Below are 24,435 nucleotides of genomic sequence, written 5' to 3'. Positions count from 1 at the left end.
GTCCATGAATACGGGTACGGGTCTGAAGTCAAAATACGGCATATGTACGGGTACGGGTCTGAAGCCACAAGTATGGGTACGGAAACTGGACTCGAGTACGGGTGCGGGTACAAGTACGGGTACTACAAGTCAGAATGTTATAAAGTCCAAATAAAATTATGCATAAATTATTTCATTAATGATAACAATAATATGATTATGCTAATTTAAGTGACAGATAAATCTAAATAATTTGGTGGATATGTAGGATATATGACAGATCACAGATTTGACAGTCCCAATTAATTTGGAAAATGGCCAAATAAGTAAAGTCATGGATTTAATTGGACTGGACTCGGACCGGACTCGGCTTCGAGTCCGAGTCCTTTTGTGTCCGAGTCCGAGCCGAGCCGAGTCTTTTGTGTCCGAGTCCGAGCCAAGTCCGAGTCCAACAAAAGTGGACTCGAGTCCGGACTCGATACATCACTGACGTGCACCCAATCGATTACAAAATTTAGAAAATCCTGCATCCCCCAATCATGGTCGGTGCCTCCCAATCATGGTCGTGCCCCCCCCCCCCCCATGATGACCCACGCTACGTCCCGGGTGTCCGTAAGTAATACGAGACAAACCAGGCCCTTGCAGCGCCACAATGCAAACACAGTACAAATAAATGTGTGTATTACAGCAGAATTACACAGGGCAGCATATTTATATATCAACATGGCGGATCGCGGACCGGACCTCATGAATAATTTCACAGAGAAATGCTGCTGCCGTCAACGTCGACTCACGGTCAACTGTGACCTCACTGTCCGCAGATCGAGTTGGGTAGTTGCCACTCCAATCGAACTGTCCCACCAACCTGGTCTCCCAACTAAACTGCCGTATATAGTCAGATTACAAATGACCTTAAACTAATCATATACGGCAGTTTAAGATAATTATATTAAACGTTTTGACACCATAGAATACATAATAATTATGGTTTTTTAAGGTTATTACATTAAAGCTACTCAAATTTAACATTAAGGTCAATTTCAATTCTGATAGAGATAGATCGTCACCCTAACGGTAACTCCATTAGTAACTCAATTATGGGAGTCGCCGGCCCTACGGCCTTGATGTGTTTTTTTGATACTGGGGCCAAACATCAAGGCCATAGTTGAGTTCCTTACTTATGGAGTTCCAACATATTAAACGCCCATCAGGGCTAAAAAGCAATGGGTAACATCGAGGGTTAATTTATTTGTTTTATGTTTCTATGTAACCTTGCGGGGCAACCTTGAACAATATTGTCTTGAGCGTTATTGCTCATCGACGCGCAGCCGAGAACTGTATTGATGTAATCTGGCTAAGTAGTCGCTTACACAAACGGTCATTAGTTTATGGGAAGTGGGAGGCTAACTATGTACAGATTTGGAGGGTCCGTGGTTTGGATTGATTTATCAGTAGTGGTATATCATAGTCTATGGGTATATCCAGGTGGAAAAGGCATCTCCCGTATGTGAACATAGACCGTCTATGATGTGAAAACCCTTTGCCAACTTCCCCCGGATGCTGGCCGCCCTGATGTTAATTTTATGATTTATAGGCCATTTTGTATTTTTTAACCAATTTTTGACAATGTTCGTCAAATTTCGCCCCCTTGAAAGTTGCTTTCACTCCCTTGCCACCCCCTGAAAAATTCAGGCTACGCCACTGATTACCAGTCGTTATCTACGGACCTGGAGACGGGTGTAATCGAACTCAATACTTATCCCACTACGGACACACCATCTTACCTGTAGAAGGTGCAGACAAGCACAATTGAACATCAGTCCAAAAGGGAACATTAGTCACATTATCTGAATGATATCCATAATATCCACTCTTATGTATCCTTGCTATTTGTTCACATGTCGGCGGATCAAGAATCAATCTGGCATACCGTTCCATATAAGAGATAACGGTGAGCTCACTACACTCCCAGTCTTCTACACAATCAGCGAAACCTGTAATACGACATAGAGTGGTAAGACCTTTTCAGTAAATCCCATAAGCCTTTGCGGGTAGACTGAGATGTCGTCACACAGATTCGCACATCGTTACTGCGCACTTCCCGGCTTTGAAATGCGCAGTAACAATGTTCGCTAAACGATATGCGCATCGACGTGACGTCAAATGACGATGTCTCAGGTATACTCGCAAAGGCTTATGTGAGTTACCGAAAAAGTCAAAAGACTGAATACATTTCTTTTGCACAAAACCCAACATTTTATTCACGATTTGAAAGTTTCGGCTATCATGGACGATAGGCATCTTTATAATTACGTTTGTGTGCAAAATATTTGTCTTGCAGATTCATTTGCTTAGCAAAAATATCGTTAAATTTAACAGAACGAACCTACAACGCAGTGGCCTACGGAGCCGCTTTAATACACTTAATCATAACTCGAAAACGCAACATCGGAATCAACTGTAATTTTGGGATAAGTTTTTTCGTACATATCTATCAAAGATACCATTAAAAGAGGTCTAGAATACTCTTTGAGATATAACGTACGTATTGTTAAAAGTAAATATTGTTTCTGGAATCCCTAAAACGTCTCAGTATGTATTGTTGTTATTTAAAAACATGCATATGTATGTCTTTATAACAACATATTGACCGCTCTACACAAGGGGACATAAGGCAGGTTACTACAATGTAATTTAAAGGTAGTCTCCGGCAATCACAACATTATGCCTTATATGTAAGAAAAATAATTATCAAGCATGAATCACGTGGTTTTATCTAAAACAAACTCATAGTGATCATAAAAACGAATAAAAACATCCGTCTCTCAACACGCGATATTCAAAATTCCCGGGCGCCGAAATTGTTGAGTGCATTGACGTCCCAGTAATACAATGAAGGCTGACGACAATTGAGCACAAATAACTATTACGTCATTGCACTTAGACAATTTCTGCACGGGAATTTTGAATATCGCGTGTTGAGAGCCGAATATTTTTATTCGGTTTTATGATCAATATGAGTTTGTTTTAAATAAAACCATGTAATTCATGCTTAATAATTAGTTGTCTAACATATAAGGCATAATGTTATGATTGCCACAGACCCCCTTTAAATCTGAATCTGTAATACATCCATGATTCTGTATTAACTTAAACCAGGTCCGATCCAAGACGAACGAGTGACAACATCAGAGTGACATGGTACAGATATTGAGCATGTTGAGAAGGCATTTAGCATTAGGCATAAGAATGATTCTGAACTTACTTAAACCAGGTCCGGCCCAAGACGAGTGAGTGACAGCATCAATGTGATAGGCTCCACCAATCCCGAAGGCATTTGGCATTTTACATCCCGAGTCCAACTTCATACAGATACATTCCAAACAATCAGCTGGTACTAAAGCATTTCCTATTAACAATATAAAGAAACATAAGATTAGTAAGAACTCGATTTAAATTTAAAGTACAGACATATGCCTATAGTAGCCATGCAATTTTGGAAATAAAGCTAATACTGGAATCTACTTTTTGCAACTTTGCGACGTTGCGTCTTGAACAACCAATCAGGCAACTGACCCATTGGACATAGACGGCTAGGTATCGTCATGATTGCCCGGTCACATACATGAGATACGTTAAAAAAAATTGCCCGACCCCAACTTCCTCCTCCCCCCTTGAAGTCTAATGGTGCGTCCCTTAGAATTAAAAGACCCAGACTGAACCGTGAAAAAGAGTTAGACATCGACCCGGTCTGGGACAACCTCCTGACCCCCCGGAACCAAGGAGCGGCACAACATCTTCGTTTGACGTCATAAACATCTGTGACATCATCGGAGGTGTCCTAGTACTACATCACTATCAACAACAATCGTCAGAGCAATAACATTCGCTGAAGACGCCGGTTGACCCGGTGAAAGCGCTCAGGCGAGTGTACCAAATATGAGTAGCGTAGAAGTATTATTATTTTTGCTTTCCATTCAAAAACATTTTTGAAAACTTTTAAGCGTTGCTTGTAACAGTAAACCTCCGGTCAGTGGGCCTTCTTAGCAGACCAAACTGCGCAGTAACGTTAAAATTTAAACATTTGGTAGAATATTTTTGCATCGTTGAATGGCATTAATTCTTACCTGTTGCGACGTAAGGTTCATCAGTTGTCATGGCACCTGTTGTTGCCATAGGAACAGTGGTCGTCTCTGCTGATGCTAGAAAATCAAATAATTAGCGTTAGTCGATCGTAAGTAACTTCTTTGGTTCTTTGGTTGATAGGTTTTTTTAAAATCATTTCTCACATATTGCTATAAAATGCAATTATTTCGCTAAGAACACACTATCGAACCTAAACACCTATAGATATCAACCTACCAATCTGCTCCAACATATCTCGGTGACCCAATATCTGGATATTGTGTTTGACTTCCGGAAGTCAATTTGACCGATATTTTTTCCTACAGTAACATAATTATGCATATTATTGCAATTACAAAGGAGATGGATTAACCCAGGAGGGTGAAAGTGCATAAGGGCAATGTCGCATGTAGTAATTGTAACGCATGGTTTGTGTTTGTCAATATTTCCATCGGATAGCCTGTGGTTTGACCATGCGCTTTAAACCCCACCACCCTAGCTAAATCAGGAATATGTTTTACGGTATGCTCAGATTTATCAAAGTCACCATAATATAATGATCTTTAGGTGTGTTTAGACGGTAGCCTACTTTCGAATGTAACTTACAAGCGAGCCAGCAATTAAATTATGCTACAAGCGAGTGTGTGTCCACACGGGACGTTTTTTGTTGTTGACAATGTTCGTCAAATTTCGCCCCCTTGAAAGTTGCTTTCACTCCCTTGCCACCCCCTGAAAAATCCTGGCTACGCCACTGATTACCAGTCGTTATCTGGAGACGGGTGTAATCGAACTCAATACTTATTCCACTACGGACACACCATCTTACCTGTAGAAGCACCAGACAAGCACAATTGAACATCTGTCCAAAAGGGAACATTAGTCACGTTATCTGAATGATATCCATAATATCCACTCTTATGTATCCTTGCTATTTGTTCACATGTCGGCGGATCAAGAATCAATCTGGCATACCGTTCCATATAAGAGATAACGGTGAGCTCACTACACTCCCAGTCTTCAACACAATCAGCGAAACCTGTTATACGACATATATAGAGTGGTAAGACCTTTTCAGTAAATCCCATAAGCCTTTGCGGGTAGACTGAGATGTCATCACACAGATGCGCACATCGTTACTGCGCACTTCGCGGCTTTGAAATGCGCAGTAACAATGTTCGCTAAACGATATGCGCATCGGCGTGACGTCAAATGACGATGTCTCAGGTATACTCACAAAGGCTTAAGTGAGTTACCGAAAAAGTCAAAAGACTGAATACATTTCTTTTGCACAAAACCCAAAATTTTATTCACAATTTGAAAGTTTCGGCTATCATGGACGATAGGCATCTTTATAATTACGTTTGTGTGCAAAATATTTGTCTTGCAGATTCATTTGCTTAGCAAAAATATTGTTAAATTTAACAGAACGAACCTACAACGCAGTGGCCTACGGAACCGCTTTAATACACTTAATCATAACTCGAAAACGCAACATCGGAATCAACTGTAATTTTGGGATAAGTTTTTTTCGTACATATCTACCAAAGATACCATTAAAAGAGGTCTAGAATACTCTTTGAGATATAACGTACGTATTGTTAAAAGTAAATATTGTTTCTGGAATCCCTAAAACGTCTCAGTATGTATTGTTTAGACAATAATAACTGCGCACCATCTATTTTGAGGTCATTGTGTGAAATTGGAGGGTTTTGTTTTGGGCCGAGGTATTTTCCGAGGACGCGACGGCCCTCGGAAAATACCTCGGCCCAAAACAAAACCTCCAATTTCACACAATGACCTCAAAATAGATGGTGCAAAGTTATTATTGTCATTCATTACCGTTTTTGTACAAAATTCTATCTTTCCTTCGTATTATTTGCTGGAAATTTTTCGAATATTTCAATTTATTTAGTCGTCATCCTCATTATTAATGGGCGAATCCTGACTACATGACGTCATTGGCGTGGATACAGGGCATTTTTGCTATCCATATTCCGGGGCCCCTTGATTAATTGATTAATTTGACCGTTGACTGCGGTACTGTTTATTTTTGCTACAGAAATGTATTTTTACATGAAACTTTATTTTTATATCGTGACATTATCTGGAGAACAATAGCATAAATAGTCATGTTGAATATTTGGCTATCGTAATTATGCATGCATGAGTCGTGTAGGCCCTACGTGTGTGAAATTGGACGCTCACTCTTGGCCCAAGATCCAGATTTTCTGAATGCGTGAATGAGTTGCATCAATCATGATTATTGCACGCCGAGTTTATATTCTCATGTTTACAAGTGGACCTGGATATATTGTATACTTGGATTTAAATGGATGAATAGTTCTACCATTAGGGTTTACACCCGGTAAGTAGGTTTTATAGGTTTTATAAATGTGATTACAATTTGATTGGCTTAAAATCAGAATTTTCTCTTGACCCACCAAAGGCTGACAATTTAATTAGACCGTACGTACCGGTGGCTGACAGTAAAAATAGAGCTCAAGTTTTCCTTGCACTGTATATTCAAATCTGTAGGCCCTATTTTTCTATATTGGCCAGCATGCTTATAATTTATATCATCATGATTACTACGCTTTTTAGCCTGGCTTGAGCATTTTGTTTAAGTCTGCTGCTGGCCCAACCAAGCATCATGCCTGCCCGGCATCATGAGCGCGAGCATGCACGGCGCGACCGTTTACCGAGGACTGTTTAAACAAACTTGCAGAATGATCCAAGAAAATAGAATGGAATGATGCTCTAAAAATGAATTTAAAAAACAGTTCCAGGTTTAAATTACCTAGCCCGAGGTAGCCTACTCACATCGTCACACCACCGTCACTACGATGACTGACTTTCTATGGTGAGGAACAACAAATGCTAGGCCTAGCTAGCATGCTAAGCCCCCTGTGTCACTCACCCACCTCATGATGTTACTATTGATACCATAGTAGTAGGTGAGTTTATGTAACTTCCCTGTGCCATGATGTTTCGGCTACATGATATTTGTTAGGCCTACCATTTACAAAATGATTGTGAATAAATACCTGAAGAAATTAATTGTTTATATTGTGAGGAACATGGGAAAGAACAACCAGCATGCCCGGTCAGCATAACTATTTACAGGGCCATGATATTTTGAGCTTCATAACTAGTTATAGGGCCATGAATGATATTTTGAGCTTCAAATTACCATACAAAATAATAAATAGGCCTATTCAGTAATTTTCTCATCTGGATGATAATAAAAAATCAAGATTCAGATTTTGTTAGTGGTTTTAAAGCCGAAAGCCGGACGTGTAATTTATTTTACAAACAAAATTATAAGATTTATTTTCCAGTTTTGTCAATAACATAACATAACATAACATAACATAACATAACATAACATAACAGAAAACTTTTGGTGCGCTGTTCCTTATGACAAGCTCGTAGCGCTTACAAAGTAAAAATAAAAACATCTTATTGGTACACAAGCAAAACCTTAAATAAATAACATTATAGAGTACAAACCTTAAATTTACATAATACAAGTCTTAAATATAATGATTAACAAAGTAAAACACATCATGGAAAAAGATAGGTCTTAATTGACTTTTTAAAACTCGCGATGGAAGAGGATTCTCTTATTGTGATAGGAAGTTTATTCCATTCCCGTGAAGCACATAAAGTAAATGTCCTGTCTCCTGCTCTAAGGTGAGCCTTGGGGTAATCCAAACGAAGGAAATCATTGACGGATCTGAGATTACGGGTTGGATGATAAATATGAAGACAAGTATTCAGATAATCTGGTGCTAAGTGGTTTAGAGTCTTGTAGACGTAGAGGAGCAGTTTGTAGATAATACGCTGTTGGACAGGTAGCCAATGAAGAGCAGACAACAATGGTTGCGATTCGGGCAATATCACCGACAGGTAGTGTGTATATTGTGTAGCCAATAGGCCCAACAATGGAACCTTGTGGTAGTCCAAATGTTGCAGTGACTGGTTGTGAAAGTTCTCCTGCTACATCAACGCGAATGGACCATCCAGTGAGGTAGGACTCAAACCATTTGAGAGCAACACCTTTGACACCAAGGCGATTTGAAAGGCGTGAAAGTAATATTCCATGATCGATGGTGTCAAAGGCGGCAGAAAGATCGAGAAGCACTAATAACACAACTTGGTTCGAATCCAATGCAAACATAATGTCATTTTTTACCTTAATTAAAGCAGATTCTGTGCAAGAATGTGATCTGTAGGCTGATTGGAAGGGATCAGCAAGGTTGTACAAGTTCATATGATCGGTTAGTCGGGAACATGCAATTTTTTCAATGATTTTGCCAATGAATGTCAAATTGGCCACAGGTCGGTAGTTCTTAAGGACATTCCTGTTGAGTGATGGCTTCTTCAACAGTGGTTTGATTATAGCATGTCTTGCTGCATTTGGAAAAGTACCGGTTGAAAGTGATGAGTTTATAATGTTAGTGATCAGAGTAAGAAGATGTCCGTTGCTCAACAGTTCTTTTAGAAACCACGTTGGAATTGGGTCATGTCTGCTAGTTTTGCTAGGAGATTTGCCAATAAACTTTCTAACTTCCTCTTCGGTGGCAGGTGTGAGCATTGAAAGTGTGTGAAGATCGGCATGATTGTCAGCGAATGTCACATGATTAATTGTAGTACTTGTAGTAGTAGTAACATTGCTATCCAGATTTGAGCGGATTTTCACAATTTTGGAGACGAAGAAATTTGAAAATTGATTGCTTAGAAGACTTGGTGAATCGTGAATAGGTAGCACATGTGAAGTTTTGTTCAAAAGTGTATTGATTGTGCGAAAAGCATCCTTGGTTGTACACATATTTAATTTGTCCTTGAAGTATTTCTGCTTAGCAATATCAGTTTTAACTTAAAAGTGTTTGACATAGTTTTTAGCCTTAGTATATTCTTTTCGATCAGCAGATAGTTGAGATTTTCTCCATTTTCTTTCAGCTTGGCGTTTTATTTGACGAGCATTGTGTATATCCTGATTATAATATGGCATTCTGTGTTTGACACGGCGAGTTTTGGTGACAGATGGTGCGTGCTTGTCAAGAAGAGACATTGTTCCATTATTATAAAATTCCAGAAAATCATTTGCATCATGATTCTTTGAATCAGGATAAATAAGAAATTCAGTTAAATCATCATCAAATAGAGTTCTATCGATATTTTTGTAGTTTCTGGTAGAAGATTTAATATAAATAGGAGGTGGCTTAGGTGTATCAATTATCAGATTAATTCCACGATGATCAGACAGTTTGGAGTACTGAGTAGAAATACAATCATCAATAATTGGATCCAAGTAATGATCAGACAATAAAGTGTCATCAGTAGTGCAATTGTTAATAATTGAATCATTAGATTGAGTGAAGACTAAATCAATAGTATGACCAGACTTGTGAGTGGGTCCATGAAAATGTTGAATAAAATCAGCAGAGTCTGTCATGGTGATAAATTGACCAACATCAGATTTGTCTGGTTTATCCCAGTGTACATTAAAATCACGTAATAATATTACATGTCCTGAAAGAGAAGTCATCTCGTTAACAAAATCATCAAATTCATCAATAAAGGTAGTGTACTTAAAACCATTGGTAGTTGAAGGTGGAGGTCTATATACAATAAGAAAATTTACAGTACAAGATTGGTTACAAATATGAGCATATTCAAACGTTGTACACTTAAAACTACCATCATCATTACTATTACTCTTAAGTTGCATTTTCATAGAAGATTTATAAATCATAGCAATCCCGCCACCATAGGTTAAAGACATACGAGGAACATTAATAAAGGTGTACCCCGGAGGTGTACACTCGCCAATTACAACATCATCATTATTCAAGAGCCAACTTTCAACTATTATCATAATATCTACATCATGTTCATCAATATAGTCAGTAAGTTCAATGTTCTTATTCCGGATAGAACGTGGATTCCAAAGACAAACTTTAGTGTCAGAAATTATTTTGGGATTATGCATTGGTATGGGTTTGAGGTTACATAGATTAGCACCATTAGGTTTATCGTGATCATTGTTTCTATGTTTATTTGGAAGCGTAGTCAGAACTTCTATGGGGTTATCAGTTGCTTCATTCGTGGGCAGAAAGTTCCATGGTTTACGACGACCGCCTCTTTTCCTTCGACGTCTGATAGGTAACCTGTTGATTTGTAGAGTTCTGATGATATTCCATGTTTCATTCATGAGACGTGGTGGTGATTGGTTTTTATAGGGATTGAGTGATCTAAGCTGATGAGCATCATAAACAAGTGAGGGTGTAGATGAGGAATGTGGTATATTGTCAAATTCATTGGTTTCTATAGTAGGTCCAGGATGGGGATTTATGTCCATAGCTTTTAACAATTCAATTTGAAATGTTGCAGTTCTATTCACATTATAGGAAATCCTTCCTGCAAGATATTTGTGATGTTTGGGTGCTGCATTTTGATAACATATTTCGTGTTGAATATTGGGTGTCTGTACAAAGTTCTCAGACAGTTTATCAGAGAAATAAATAGACCCAGTGGAGAGTAGAAGAATAAACAAGTTCAAAAGCAGGATATCCATTGTGTAAAAATCAATAGATTGAAGACTACATTGCTATTGCATAAAAGAAAGTTATCTCAAGTAGTTTGTAGGTACTTGAACAGGAAGATGAGTCAATATGCAAATTAGGTCAATAAAAGTTTCCATTATGTACATGGTGCATGGTCAATTCAGGCCGATTGGTGATTGGTTCTCCCTCAATGACCAACTGTGATGAGCAGGCCTCTGATTGGTTGATCCATAGGCTAATGTTGGTTGTGGTGACTGAATTGATGTCAACATCAAAAATTCACAGAAAATTCATGTAAATCACAAATATAAATCCATTAAAAACATCCAGGTTTCAATTCCAAAGTAGAGAATATATACATAGGTGCAGTCTAGAAGTTACAAGTAATCCATCAATATAACTTTGAAGAACTAAATACATCAAAAAGCATAGTTTTCAGCTAAAAATATGCAGAGCAAGATGTAACTGCTGCCATCCATTGGGGCGCCATCTTCTATAGTCCACCATGCACCATACTGCTGTTTTCCTGGTTTTTTTTTTGGGGGGGGGCAAGCCGTGTTCCCGCTCGTCCACATTTGCACTGCACAGTACGACGATACTCTCGAAGAGAGGAATGTACTTACCGGTAGAAGATGAAATGTTTCATTTCAAAAATATCTAATTGGCAATTTTAATGACTAAATATCCTTCAAGTACACAATAACAAATTTGTATTTTTACACCTTCACTGGGATGTCACGGAGGCTTGGGCCTTAAAATAATTTAATTGTAATATCGCACACCGACACCGCCTGGCTAATAATTATTTGGTGCAGAAGGGACACTAAAATGAATACACGGGATCGATACACGTGAATTGCTATGCACGATTTTGATATCAGACGAAAATCTTCTGATACCGGGTTAGAAAATGATGAATATCTCCCGTCATGATTTTTTTCTCAAGAAACCAGATTTGGTCTCATAAACTTGGAAATACGTGTTGAACAGATATGATAGTCGCTAGAATGCGCTTTGAAAATTGGCCGTGCGCTTTGAACTCAAACTTTGACCATTTTATATTGCGTTGGTCCTGTTATGGACTACAGCGTGCAGCGTGTAGTACAGCTGCACTCACTGTAGGCAGTATAAAAGTCGATGACCATTGACCTCAATGGGGTATACAAGCTTAATCACGCACAACCAAGATCGATTACCCGGCTATTGTGAGTAGCCTTAGTTATGTCCCTCGACTAATTATTAGTTTAAAAGAGCTTTAAAGGTTTGAACCAAATGGCTAATCGTGGCTGTGGATTTAACCTACCATGGCGATTCCTGCCATGAAGATATAGGGTCGAAGACACTGTGTATCGTTTGGTTACTGTTGTTGTTGCTATTTCTTGTTGTTGTGACTCGTCTATTATTTTGATTGTTTCCTGTTTGGGATTCCCCAATTGTATAATTTGTTTTGAGTCACGTCATACGATGCAATCATAATTATTGAGAGCAATAGATGCCGGGATCGGGAGCAGCTGAGACCTACACGCAGGTCGTAAAGCTCACTCCGGGAGCTCACTCGATCAACGTAACACAGGGACAAACATATTAGGAAAAATTGTTTATATTAATTTTATTCAATATTCATTCAAAACAGGACATAATGTTATTGGTTTACCTGCTGTGATCGGGGCTGCTTTTATTTATTTTTTTGAAGGTAGTCGCCATTTGAATTGGACGCTGCACAGTGTCGACTTCCTATTCGATAAATATAAATTTAATACTCCGTTGGCGAGCGACGGGCGACTGATATTTCACCGAACGCAAGAAAAGGAGTTCTATCTGATTGGCTAGCAATCGATCGCTTAGGTCGCTTAGTAGTCAACTACAAACTCAAAACTGAGCATCGTATTCAATTCGATTGAAATCGATATTCTATTATTGCCGTAGATAAAGAGAGTGATAGTGTGTCAATAATGTACATTGTATTGCAGCTGGATTTTACATGCATTCTTTTATATAAATTTTTTCTCAAAGAGTTGAATATGATCAAAATTTTTACTCAGGATTTCAATTTTTTACCCGCAAATTGCAGTTAAACATATCCACAGCAAAATACCGGTCCTCACTAATTAGTGTATTTAATTTCCAGTTAGTGTATTTAAGATAAAACCTGACAACAAATAAAATTTTCTTGCAATAGAAATATCATATGGGATACTGATATGGTAGGCCGCAACCGCCACAACGTGGAGCTGCTACGCGTAGCTGACTTTTTGCTCCGTGGAGCCAAATTGACCAATCATGATCATGTTAGAGTTTTTCATTACTCGGGGTAAAACTGACTAATTAAGTACGACTTACTCATTACGTGAAGCGAATTTATTCATTAAGAATTTGCCAGACGAGCGTCACGTAGTTGCAAGATATCCTCGGTCACGAAAGTTATGATTCAAAAAGTAGTTTATGAAAAGTACGAACTGACTTATTATTAAGATGGACATGCACTCATAAGAAACTCATACAGTATTGTACATAACTATTTAGCTAGGCAGAGTGGTGGTAAACTATGCACACAGTTCTGCGATCTGCAGTGTATCGCCGGGAGCTAATTTGTATAACTTGCGCGGTGTCCCTGCGGAATTCGACCTTCAGCAAACTGCAAACCAGTTCGGATTTACTTTATATACTAGTAGTAGGCCATACATACTGTAGTTACTGTCCGTTTTCCTATACACAATACTCAGTGCGCTCACCATTGACGCGTGACCTCTACAAATAGTGTATGTTAGAAGTATAGGCCATTGCCTAGTTGACGTCACTACTGTGTAAAAAATAACCGGCCAATATTTAAAGTATTCTCTGAAATTCTAGAAAATATAGTTTTGTAACATGTCCTAAATTTTTAGCTAATTTAGGTGTTTGGAAATATTGGTACTTTTGTACCAAAAAATATGAAGAAATTATTTCTAAACCGTGTTAAGTCATTAAGCTTCTCATTTTCAAGAACGCTGGTTAACAATAAGCAGACTATTGTCTCATTTCGTAAACAAAAGCCCACAGTATTGTTACCTTTCGTTCGCTTTATAATCGTTCACCCAACTGAAACTATAATACCAGCTCATTGCTCATTGCACAGGTAAAACAGACACAAGTGCAGTGTGTATTTAACCAGAGAAGATCTGATGTAACATAGTTGAGCCGTTTTCATTGAGTGTTATCTTGGTTTAATAGCTTTTAATAGGGTTTAAGTCCTTCAAAGGTCGTGGTGAGTTCTACTGTAGACATGACTGCATCATGATTATTTTAAGTCAACAACATTCAACAATATGATCACCGTGATAGTATGAGAGTATCAGTACCGTGGGTGTCAGTGATCCTGGCCTGACACAGTAGACAAACAAACAAACAAACAAACAAACACGCCACACACATGACACATGCATGCAAGGTAACATTGACTATACACTAATCAAACAATGGTATTGATCCTGTACAACTGGTCGTGGTTTATTTATAATCGATTCATTTAAAATCCCCATAGTAAACATTAATTTTGGCAAGAGTTTTCTCTCTCTGGAACGAGGATGCATCCACTGGCTCCGCGTAATGAAAAGATCTAACATGATTGGTCAATTTAGCTCCGCGAAGCGAAAAGTAAGCTACGCGTAACAGCTCCACGTTGTGGCGGTTACGGCCAGCCATATATTGATCATGCGAAAATCGTAAAACATAGAATAGAAACAGTGTGGCAGGCGCTCAAAATCTCAAATTGTATGCTTAGCCTGAGTTGCACGGCCTATCTCGAATAAAATCACCATGCGTAGTTCGTCGGCTGTATTCCATAGTGGCGTATAGTGATTTTTGGTCATTTTTTTGAAAATTGGCACATATGTTTTTAATGATGTTCTCTTTCATTTTTTCTAAGTCTCATCAGTCATAATTAGGTAATTAATTAGTAATTAATTAATTAAATGTGGCGTATAGTCACAAAGTGGCATTTTTCGTATTCCATAGTGGCGTATCGACCATACGCCACTTTTTATACACATTTTATAATTATGAAATATCGGCAAAAATGAAAAAACATCGTATGTCATAGTGGCGTACGCGTATCGGACCCATACGCCACTATGGAATACGAACGACGAAAAGTAACGCCATAGGGATTACACGGCGACCGAGGTGGCGTACGGTTAACGTAATGTTAGGGTATTGCGTTTTGTTCGTTTTCCATAGTGACGTATAGTTTTATTGTCAGTTTGCCAGCAATAGTATGTATTTATTTCTTTTGAAAAATATATAACAATAAAATCTATTTAGTTTACTACAGAAATTTCACATCATTTACAAAATATAATGAATGTCTGATTTACACAACTCGATTTTAAATTGGCATTTCTTCAAACCCGATTTTCTCGAAAAGTTGTTTATTCGCGGCGCCCCACTATACGCCACTATGGAATACGGACGACGAGTTGTTGAAAAACGTGAGGATTCATCGTACTATCACGGCAATTTTTAACACGAAGATATAGGGATGATGTCGGTGTGCGCTGCAATTCGCAATGATGCCAATTCTTTATCCATGTTCGGGGCCCCGATCACCCCATGTTTTGATTGCTACGTCAGACGCGGAAGTCATTGTTGCGCGTCCGGAGTCAATTGTGAGATATTAATGACCTCGAATTGCGTTCGCGTTTTCACAAATAATAAAATATGATTGGATCACAAGCATCATGCATATTCATGAGGTTATGAATGTTATTTAAAAACATGGATATGTATGTCTTTATAACAACATATTGTCCGCTCTACACAAGCTGACATAAGGCAATACATCCATGATTCTGTATTAACCTAAACCAGGTCCGGTCCAAGACGAACGAGTGACCATGTGACAGCATCAGTGTGACATGGTACAGATATTGAGCATGTTGAGAAGGCATTTAGCATTAGGCATAAGAATGATTCTGAACTTACTTAAACCAGGTCCGGCCCAAGACGAGTGAGTGACAGCATCAGTGTGATAGGCTCCACCAATCCCGAAGGCATTTGGCATTTTACATCCCGAGTCCAACTTCATACAGATACATTCCAAACAATCAGCTGGTACTAAAGCATTTCCTATTAACAATATAAAGAAACATAAGATTAGTAAGAACTCTATTTAAATTTAAAGTACAGATATATGCCTATAGTAGCCATGCAATTTTGGACATAAAGCTAATCAGTGGACTTCGGTTGTATATATAAATGCGCATATATAAATGCGCACGTGACATCTACAAGTCGCCATACCGTATTAAACGATATAAGGTACCCGGATGTACATAAACTCCCCGTGCAAAAGTATGGGGAAAATGACAGGTCGCAAGGAAAATTGCTTTTGCAAAATAGTGGCATTGATTGCAAAGGGTAAAATAACTTGACCCGAAAGATAAACTCTTTATTAACGTTTTTCATCACGGAAAAAAAAATTAACTACGGAAAAGCTAGATATAGGTGATTTACAAACTTATATTTCATAATTTCCGTGCTAAATGGGCGTGCCAATTGGCCATATCTATGACGTAGTGCTGGTTTCATACTATCATGCTGCTTGCCGCCGACCGGCGTGACACACGCGCATTGTAGACAAACAGACACAATCAAGACTTGTGAATGGCTGATAAGTCATGCCTCTTGTCGCAACGGCATGAAAGTATGAAAGGGGACAAGGTCAGAACTGTGCAGGCGGCGGATGACATGATCGAGCCGGCAACTTGCGAAACCGCCCGGCCGTATGGCATTTTCCAATATAGAGGGTATCATTACTACGTCATTGGTGTGATTGCTCATGCACACAATTCCTCCACATAGGCTGTTTAGCTTATTCATGAAAGTGGCCTCTTGACATGATATAACAGTAACCTTTATGTCATTAGTGAGGCCCACTTACAATGTTCAACACAAAGTGAACAATGCTATAACTTGGAGGACAAACAAACGAACACCGCCAAATTCGACTGACGTGTGTGCAACGTGGGAAGCTATGGGGAAATTGAAGACTCGCTATCTGATCATGCATGTGTTTCATGGTTCGGTTAGCGGTTACTTAGCAACTCTCGTTCCGCTTGGGTTTATTGCATACACTCTATAGTCGGTTAATTTTGTGGGGTTCATTATCGAACCCCAACGGTTTTAGCTTGTATTTATATTATTTATCAACATAGGCCTATTTGTTTGTGATATTTCAAGCGTTTTAAAATTTCAAAATAATCCCATTCAATTACACGGTTGACGATGAAAATTTACTGAATTTAGAGAATGCAATGCGGCCACCACCTGGAACTGTGGTCGCAATTTCAGTGATTGACAGTGAGGTAACACGAACATGGCACTGGCCATCTGGTCACGTGCGCATTTATATATGCGCATTTATTTATACAACCGAAGTCCACTGCTAATACCGGAATCTACTTTTTGCAACTTTGCGACGTTGCGTCTTGAACAACCAATCAGGCAATTGAACCCATTGGACATAGACGGCTAGGTATCGTCATGATGGCCCGGTCACATGCATGAGTTAAAGCGAGGTTCCCCTATCTTGTTTAGTGATGTCACGTGTCCAGTCCAACGTCCAGTCTTGGAAGCAATCCATATTAGGGACGCACCATTAGACTTCAAGGGGGTTGGAGTCTGGCAATTTTTTTTTCGCCGAAGGCCGCGAAGTTTTTCTTTTTCGCCGCCAAAGCTGGCAAGATTTTTTTTTTTGCATTAGATGTTGCCCATGAGTTATTTTTTGGTGGGGAAAGTTTTTTTAGTGATATTGGGGAAAGTTTTTTTTGCTCATGTAGTGGGGCAAGTTTTTTCTTCTTCAAAAACGTCCTCCTCCCCCCTTGGAAGTCTAATGGTGCGTCCCTTTGAACTAAAAGACCCAGAAAGAACCGTGACAAAGAGTTAGACATCGACCCTGTCTGGGACAACCTCCTGGCCACCTGGAACCAAGGGGCGGCACAACATCTTCCCGTTTGACGTCATCAACATCTGATCATCGGAGGTGTCCTAGTACTACATCACTAGCAACAACAATCTTCAGAGCAATAACATCAGCTGAAGACGCCGGTTAATCCGGTGAAAGCGTTCCGGTGATTGTACCAAATATGAGTAGCGTAGAAGTATTATTTTGCTTTCCATTCAAAAGACATTTTTGAAAACTTTCAAGCGTTGCTTGTAACGGTAAACCTACGGTCAGTGGGCCTTCTTAGCGGACCAAACTGCGCAGTAACGTTAAAATTTAAACATTTGGTAGAAATTTTTTTATCGTTGAATGGCATTAATTCTTACCTGTTGCGACGTAAGGTTCATCAGTTGTCATGGCACCTGTTGTTGCCATAGGAACAGTGGTTGTCTCTGCTGATGCTAGAAAATCAAATAATTAGCGTTAGTCGATCGTAAGTAACTTATATAGTTCTTTGTTTTTTTTTATCATTTCTCACATATTGCTTTAAAATGCAATTCTTTTGCTAAGAACACACTATCGAACCTAAATACCTATAGATATCAATCTACCACTCTACTCCAACATACCTCTGTGACCCAATACGTGGATATTGTTTTTGACTTCCGGAAGTCAATTAGACCGATATTTTTTCCTACAGTAACATAATTATGCGTATTATTGCAATAAAAAAGGAGATGAATTAACCCAGGAGGGTGAAAGTGCACAAGGGCAATCGCATGTAGTAATTGTAACGCATGGTTTGTGTTTGTTAACGTTTCCATCGGATAGCCTGTGGCTAGTCTAATAAGAGCACCTTTGACCATGCGCTTTAAACCCACACCGTAGCTAAATCAGGAAGATGTTTTACGGTATGCTCAGATATATCAAAGTCACCATAATACCGTATGATGATCCTTAGGTGTGTTTAGACGGTAGCCTACTTTCGAATGTAACTTATAAGCGAGCCAGCAATTAAATTATGCTACAAGCGAGTGTGTGTCCACACGGGATTTACTTGTAAGCCAACTCAAAAGTAAGAGTGACCTTTACTGGTAAATTATGCATTGATTATGCACAATCAGAATAGGATTGGGTCATCAAAGTCATGCTTACATGCGAGTTTACATGCAAGTCTTGTTCACACTGGCCTTACATACGAATGTAGCTCACTACATGTAAGATATCTTACATCAGTTACATGTAAAATCGTCACTTGTAACTTGCATGTAGCTACATGCGAGTGTGTTTAGACGGGCACTAGGCCTACAATCATGCAGGTTTACATTCGAATGTAGTTACAAGCGACTTTACAAGCGATCGTCTGAACAAGCCTTTTATTAACTACAGAATAGTTCGTAACATGTGGTTATATTTATCGGGGAATTGAGCTAAACCTTTGACGTTTCCAATTCCCCTACGAACTCTAACCCTCCTGCAAAATGGCGCCAAATGACTAGACCTGTAAGATGCATATTCTTGAACCGTGATTTATTTTTTTCAACGCTTTTGTGCGCCGGCCGATCTGAGGAAAGATTCCAAATTTGTTTGTAATATTCAATGTACCGGTAGTCACATAACAAAAGTCTATCCAAGATGGCGTCTATATCACTCACCACTTCCGGTAGTAGGACATCCAAGTAATCCCTGCAAGTTATCTGTAAACCAATTCGTACGCTGAAACAATGGGATTACATCATCAATATACCACCATGGATTCGGAGTATCTGGTTCCAAGTAAGGAAATGGACACTTATGAGCAGAGCCTATAAGGCGAGTTTTCGAAGGGGAAGGTAGAATTCGCTGACATGAGCAACGCTGTTGAAAAGGCACCGCCCAGCGTAATCGGCCTTCTTGAGGATCAAATTGTTGACTAGCAAAACATGTGTCTGAACTTACAAGATGACTGTTTCCTGCAGAAGATGCAATGATAGAGTTATATATTTTTGTATAATTCCCAATTTCTTATTTCTCGACCCAAAGGGCTAAAAGCAAAATTGTACAATTATTTTGTTGGGAGTGGCCCTCCTAGTTCTTTTTCTTCACTTTTCTTTCTAGTTTTCTCTTCATACTGTCCAATCAGGACCCAAGTGTGTGTCCACCCGGACAGACCCAAATAAGGTTGTGCTGCCTTTTATGACCGACACAATTTAAAAAAAATCATGTGGCAAAATGTTTTACTGTACAATTGAATAACACCCCTAATTTTGGATTTTCACTATTTCTCTTCTCGTATGTCATATATTTGAAAAGTTTATAATGCTTAAATACAAATTCATGCTAATGATTCCCAATTTTAAAGATTTTTTAATATCATTATCAACTACCTACGATTGGTGACATACCAAGACCAACAAGCGTGACCAAATCCTCATGCCATTGAAAAGTATAGGAACTCTTCAGATAAAGATCATCAAATTTAAGTATTAATTGAATAGAAAAATTATTAACAGAAACGTTAATCACAAAATTGAACAAAATAGACAATTTTGCTGCACAGTAGTCTCTTGTTGTTTATCGCATAATAATAATAATAATAATAATAATAATAATAATAATAATAATAATAATAACAATAATGATAATAATACCTATCAACAGAAGGAAAGTCGCTACAAATTGTACAGAAGCCTTCCTTTCCTCCGCCGACGTACGGTAAAGGCGGGTCCACAAGAAGATAGGCATTTTTACTTTACATTTTATGTATCTCTCCCGACCGTCTGTATCCATTTCTAGCTCTGTCTACCTATGGCAACATTATAATAAGTAACAGAGCAACGTTAGATAGCAATGACCGTCCGATCTTATTAAATCTTGCCGTTTTCTGGTCCTTTCTGATGACACGCCCTACCGGAAGTAAACACTCACGAAGTTAAGCCTGCTGCAGGGATAGGAATAATGCTTCAACATTATATCGTTTCTTATTTTCAAAGTTTAACATATAGATGTAACAGTTAATACTCAATTCATTGGCCATGTAAGCCAATGTGATTAAAATTTCTTGCACGCTTCTCATAAAACGAAGTAGAACAGCTTTTTTGCCTATTAAAATAGGCAAATTGACGCACCTACAGAAAAATGGTACAGACCCCCATCTTAATAAAATAATATGCCACCATGATTACTTTTTGATATTGTTTAATGTTTTGTTTCTAATTAAAAAGCATAATGCACACATGGTGCCATGTACTTATATAAATTAGTATAACCAAAGTCTGGCTGATATATTCGAAAGAATTTAATTTAAAAAGGGGAAAACAATAAATATATAATCGAAAGCAAGCGCACATCAAATATACCCGTTGGTTAATTTCACGTAGACTGGTATACATTTTGTTATCTCTATCCTTTTAATGATAACGTCATGATTGAAAACGTACAAACATGACCATAAATATATAGCAAAAGATAATTGCAAAAAGAACCCACTAAACACCATACCAAATCAAGGGCACATTCAAAACGTTGTCAGTATGACTCGACTATATTAATAAATACGTATTTATAAATACGCACGTGACCCCCTTCACACGGCCATAACAGCTTGTAGACAGGCAGTCTGGGAGTGACGTTCGACAAAGCGGGTGTTCTTCCTGTACATTTGAATGCAAAGCCGGTAAACAACACCATAGAGATCCTACATGGCTACAAACAGATAATTTGAACCGGTGTTCTACACCGTAATCATGGCGCAGTGCAGTCCATTCAATCAAATGTTGTCATCAACCTATTTTATCGTAGTGCATCTGTTATATCTGTGAGACACGAACTGTCGCGGTAGATTGCAGTCATGCTTTTGTTGAATGCATTTGAGAAGTCCGCCATATTTTCGGTATGATACGTCATATGCGCAACCTCTATACTGTGCAGCAAAATTGTTTATTTTATTTAACTTTGTGATATTATTGTAAACGTTTCTGTTGACAATTAATATTAGTTTCCGTCGGCAAATACTTTCAAAATGTTGTTTTTAATAACATATTATAAATTCGAAATCCCCCCATGTGTAATAATTTTGCCATTCAATTAGTACTTAAATTTGATGATATTTATCTAAAGAGTTCCAATCCATGTCAATGGCATGAGGATTTGGTCACGTTTGCTGGTCTTGGTATGTCGTGCCCATGGGTCACATTTTATAAATACATATTTATAATATAGTTGTTCTGCAAATAGCGACCCTAAAAGTTGCCCCAAAAGAATTCTTCGGTGGGTTTTGACAGTGAGTACGCGATCAATTTAGAATTCACGCGAGTTTAAATTTTGTTTTAAAAATTCAAAAATTTCCATGACCATCTTTGGAATCAGCATTAAAATGAGTACAAACAAGCGTAGTATTGGGTTCAGTGGTTCTTAAGATAGCTTTTGATATTTTGAGAAAATATCTCAAAATTTGGACTTTTTACACCACGCAAAGCATTTTAACATGAAAAATATCAAATCATGGTGAAAATGTCATATTTCCCTATGGTAAATAAATTATACAATGATTGGAATTTGAAATTATGTAATGACTATAATTTGACATTTTACGGGGATGTACTCATTTTTTGAGTTCAGAATAACTAACTTTACTTACTTCTGTATCTACATTAAGTTTTTTTTTCAATTGTCCCCCTCTGCGTACCGCCTAGCTTGTATTTTACTTGCTGCCCTATATGGCTCTTTGTATGAACGTTTGAATACGAAGAATTTCCTACTGATATCAAATAATTTTGATTTTTTGAAATTCGCGATACAATACAAATTGTATGGTAAAAATCTATATTTTTGACACATAACAGTCCTCGAAGTAAAATTGGTTAATCTAATGATATTTACTTAAAGTGTATGTAGCTTGGAGGAAGAGCCGACTATCTTTTGAAAATGTTGATCTTTCGTATTGAAGATCTAGATTTTTTGACAAAAACACCTGGTGACAGCGATACTGAAAAAAGGGTCTTATACATACGCGTCACCTCCAAAGTGGTAGTGCCTCGGGTTAAATCTTCCACACAGGGGGTGTAGATTAGTTATTTTCTGTGCCTACATTAGTTTTGTTTTTTCAATTATCCCACCCTGCGTGCCGTCTTACCTGTTTACTTGTTTCCCCACGTCAAGTTGGTATACCTTGCCCTTTCTACCATAAGGCTATTCCAGTTGAATTCATACACCACCTATATTAACGCGGATGTGTACTCTAGACATTGTTTCTTTCGCGAAATTGAGCTTTTTTGAAATGTATTTACTTTGTTATGTTTTTTATAAATACAAGGAAAGAAAATCCAGATTTGTTAACTCTAACTGCTCTATTTTACTTCACTATTTCACTTGTTTCCGCAATTTAAAAGGAAAGAAAATCTTTGTTGTACCATCGGGGTACACGCGCGCAACAACGCATCGCGTTTTGTAGTCTCGCAATTTGTTAACGCACAGATACGCTACGCATACGCAACGCTTATCTCCCGGGGGGGGGGGTACTCAGTACAAATGACCATACGGGGACGTGCCGCAAATATGGGTAGCATTTTCAGCCTCTTGGTATATCAATGACCCCTTTTTCAAAGCCTATTTTGGTATATGAATGGGTCCTTTTTTCAAAATGTTCTCAATTTTTTCGGAAAATGGTCCAATTTTTCCTTAATCTAGCCAAAATTTTCCAACATTTTCCCAAATTTTGGGAAAATTTGTAAAAACTAAGACATTTTGGGTTAAATTCGGCCGAAAATATTGACTTTTGGTATATCAATGGGTCCAAATTTCTTGAAAAATTGGTATATTTATGGGTCCACTTTCAAATTCTCAGCGGCACGTCCCTATCAAAACCAAACTTGAGTACCCCCCGGGGCTTATCTGCATGCGCGGCGCATCTATGGAAGCACCACGGAAGCACTGATTTCACAAAAACCTAGCGGTCAAATGGCTCCGTTTTAGCTGATAAAATTTTTTCAAGTTCTTTCCCCCAATTTAAACATCAAGATGTGAATATATTTCGCCCAAACTTCTCAGGGGGCTGTGGATTTACCCGATGTTCACGTAATGTAAGGTAGAAAAACGAAAAATGTCGCATTCTCCTGTGAGCTTCGATCAAAGTGCAAAATGTGACCCACTTTAAACTTCAACGGCCTTTGTTTCAATGTTCATTTTCTCGGTAGAATGACGATTTAGGTACACGATAACTATATAAATAAATACAGCATCTATAGGTAAGCAATTATGCTCATCATAAAAAGCACGACCGACTTAAGAAACGGTTTTCTAATTTTTTTATATTTTGGTCTATTTCCGATTTTAGTTCATTTTAATGCTTTATATGGTCAAAAATAAGGCCAATATCAAAAAACTAAAAAAACCGTTTTTAGAATGGTGCCTCAAGACTAAGAAAAAACAAAACGAAAATTTTTGGAAAGAGTGTTTTTTTGTTATGATGTACGGAACAAATATTGCCAAAAATTCACTTTTTTGTGATTTTCTTCATAATTGTTGTTTTTACACCAAATCTGTATTTATATTGAAATTGAGATTCATTGATGTCTTGCCTTTATAAAATTTATACTTTTTTATGTCTTGTGTGAATAATTGCAAAGTTATGGCACTTTTACTACATGCAAGTCTGAGAGTACACAGCTGCCTTAAATATTCCACACGTACATGGGATGTAGATTTCAAAAGGAGTCACACATTCAGGTATCCACATTTGATTCAAGGTCATCATGTCTTCCATAGGGTGTATGGATTTCAACTGGAAAACCCCTATTCTCAGTCATATCTAACCACAGATATGATTATATTTTTAGGATGAATATTAAAATGAACATTAATGTT

The 24,435-nt window shown here is 38.1% G+C and overlaps 1 protein-coding gene across 1 annotated transcript in view; it reads right to left on the bottom strand.

The window, feature by feature from the left end:
• LOC140146236 (uncharacterized) overlaps nucleotides 1-20,580 on the bottom strand; it is a 31,759-nt gene extending 11,179 nt beyond the window's left edge. Inside the window, exons 1-8 of the mRNA XM_072168019.1 lie at nucleotides 20,223-20,580; nucleotides 19,248-19,544; nucleotides 17,979-18,053; nucleotides 15,633-15,776; nucleotides 4,931-5,140; nucleotides 4,107-4,181; nucleotides 3,245-3,388; nucleotides 1,764-1,973 (exon numbers count right to left, since the gene is read on the bottom strand). Of these exons, the coding sequence (XP_072024120.1) occupies nucleotides 1,764-1,973; nucleotides 3,245-3,388; nucleotides 4,107-4,181; nucleotides 4,931-5,140; nucleotides 15,633-15,776; nucleotides 17,979-18,053; nucleotides 19,248-19,544; nucleotides 20,223-20,361 (1,294 nt within the window). The 5' untranslated portion in view covers nucleotides 20,362-20,580. The remainder of the gene's footprint in view (nucleotides 1-1,763; nucleotides 1,974-3,244; nucleotides 3,389-4,106; nucleotides 4,182-4,930; nucleotides 5,141-15,632; nucleotides 15,777-17,978; nucleotides 18,054-19,247; nucleotides 19,545-20,222) is intronic.
• Between the last annotated feature and the right edge of the window lie 3,855 nt (nucleotides 20,581-24,435).

Source organism: Amphiura filiformis, chromosome 2 (genome assembly GCF_039555335.1).
Source record: "Amphiura filiformis chromosome 2, Afil_fr2py, whole genome shotgun sequence".
In the NCBI taxonomy this organism is placed as follows: Eukaryota; Metazoa; Echinodermata; class Ophiuroidea; order Amphilepidida; family Amphiuridae; genus Amphiura; species Amphiura filiformis.
The sequence above is the reverse complement of the archived record's forward strand: the minus strand, read 5'-3'. Positions and strand labels throughout refer to the sequence as shown.